The sequence below is a fragment of the Pollachius pollachius genome (assembly GCF_949987615.1).
Source record: "Pollachius pollachius genome assembly, chromosome: 5".
NCBI lineage: Eukaryota > Metazoa > Chordata > Actinopteri > Gadiformes > Gadidae > Pollachius > Pollachius pollachius.
In genome coordinates this window covers 2,503,072-2,505,214 of record NC_136938.1, presented here as the reverse complement: position 1 = coordinate 2,505,214, position 2,143 = coordinate 2,503,072, and the positions used below count along the sequence as shown (strand labels likewise).

Sequence of the window (2,143 nt, the reverse complement as noted above, 5' to 3'; positions counted from 1 at the left end):
GATTTTTCAAATTAAAATGATATCTTTGCATTAAGCTATGATCTGTGTTCCTCGAGGTGGAGGTGTTCTGCAGAAGGCCTGGTGGCGGCAGGGCGGTAACAGACTCACAAACACCTCCCCCCGTTTGTGGCTTTGAAACAACAATGATTCGGAATAAATACTTGACCCTCTGCAGTGACACAAAGCTATTTCATTTATATCTATATATCTACATATTCATATATAGATATAACTATATATAGATGTATAGAAATATATACATACATATAGATATATATTTTGACACAAAGCAATTTCATTTATTTATATATATATATATATATATATATATATATATATATATATATATATATATATATATATATATATATATATAGTCAAAACATAAAAATGTGTAAAAAATATCATAAAAACCTCTCCCCTTCCCCATTTACATAGTTTGTTGTTGTTGTTGTTCTTCTAATGTTCATGGTCGTTAAGTGTCTGAACGTTTTAACAGGTCTACCAGAATACAGCTTCTGCATGCATTCGTCTCTCAGAGGAAGCAAAGCCACGACGTCCAGTTCATCTCTCTACTGTCACTCAGGGCAACCTCCCTCTGGACTAATCACAGAATGAGTTTGATTGATTGGCGGGAGTCCTTAGGCCCGCCCCCCGGGTCGCTTGAGTCCTCCTGGGGGAAGGTCACCTTGTCGGGAGTGTAGTCATTCCGCTTAAGGTCTGGAGAAAAGAAAAAAACTTTAATAAAACTACACCCTTTAACAAAACTACACCCCTTTAATAAAACCACACCCCTTTAATAAAACTACACCCCTACCAAGCAGGTTAATAAGCAGCCTAATAAGCGTCTCAATAAGCGGCCCAGAGCTGGGGTTACCAGGGAGTTTCAGCTTGCGGCAGCAGGAGTTGCAGTGGTGTTTGGCCCGGAAGTTCCTGATGGCGTCGTCCCCCAGGTTGGCCGGGCCGAAGATCATGTCATAAGACCTGGAGACAGAGACAGAAACACGTTAGGATCCAGCAGAAGACCTGTCTCTACTCTGCAGGGGGCTGTGGCTGGGTGCTGTGGCAGGGTGCTGTGGCAGGGGGCTGGGATCAGTTTGCAGGATGGGACACCTACCCCTTCTCCCCACTCTTGATCACAGACGGATCCGTCAGGATCTCCCCGACACCTGCAGACAGAACAGGAGGTTAAGGTGCTGAGGAGAACCAGAGGTTAAGGTGACGACAGAGAACCGGAGGTTAAGGGGCCGACAGAGAACCGGAGGTTAAGGGGCCGACAGAGAACTGGAGGTTAAGGTGATATAGAGAACCGGAGGTTAAGGGGCCGACAGAGAACCGGTGGTTAAGGGGCCGACAGAGAACTGGAGGTTAAGGTGATATAGAGAACCGGAGGTTAAGGGGCCGACAGAGAACCGGTGGTTAAGGGGCCGACAGAGAACCAGAGGTTAAGGTGACGCAGAGAACCGGAGGTTAAAGGGCCGACAGAGAACCGGAATTTAAGGGGCCGACAGAGAACCGGAGGTTAAGGTGACGCAGAGAATCGTAGGTTAAGTGGTTGACAGAGAACCGGAGGTTAAGGGGTCGACAGAGAACCGGAGGTTAAGGGACCGACAGAGAACCGGAGGTTAAGGGGTCGACAGAGAACCGGAGGTTAAGGGACCGACAGAGAACCAGAGGTTAAGGGGCCGACCGAGAACAGGAGGTTAAGGGGCCGACCGAGAACAGGAGGTTAAGGTGACGCAGAGAACCGGAGGTTAAAGGGCTGACAGAGAACCGGGGCGCTGGTTAAGGAGCTGCGGGTTGAGGATCAGCATCTCATCATGTTTTGCATCCCATTGCGGTCACTGGGGCCAGCTCTGGGGGGTTGGGCTGAGGCTGATTTAGGATCTATTTTAGCAGAAGACTTTATCCAGAGCGATTGACGCCCAGATGAGCAATGCATGAGCGAGTTCCAACAGGAACAAGAAGTGGGCATTCTGCAGATTCCCTCTGACCGAGACAAAGGCTGGAGATTGCATCAACTTGTCTGTGGAGACGTCAATAACATTCCAACTACGGGTTCTGTTGTCTGTTATTAATTAGACTTCTAAATATGCGATGAGGCGCTTGTCAACACGCAGCTCTCCAGCTCCTCTCTCCAGCC

At 47.7% G+C, this 2,143-nt stretch overlaps 1 protein-coding gene across 1 annotated transcript; it reads right to left on the bottom strand.

The window, feature by feature from the left end:
• Positions 1–402: 402 nt before the first annotated feature.
• LOC307075758 (transient receptor potential cation channel subfamily M member 7-like) lies at positions 403–1,814 on the bottom strand (the record flags this gene model as incomplete). Its single annotated transcript, XM_079736450.1, has 4 exons — positions 403–720; positions 878–984; positions 1,118–1,169; positions 1,775–1,814. 4 exons carry the CDS (start codon positions 1,812–1,814, stop codon positions 608–610), a joined length of 312 nt encoding a protein of 103 aa, XP_079592576.1. The 3' UTR covers positions 403–607.
• Between the last annotated feature and the right edge of the window lie 329 nt (positions 1,815–2,143).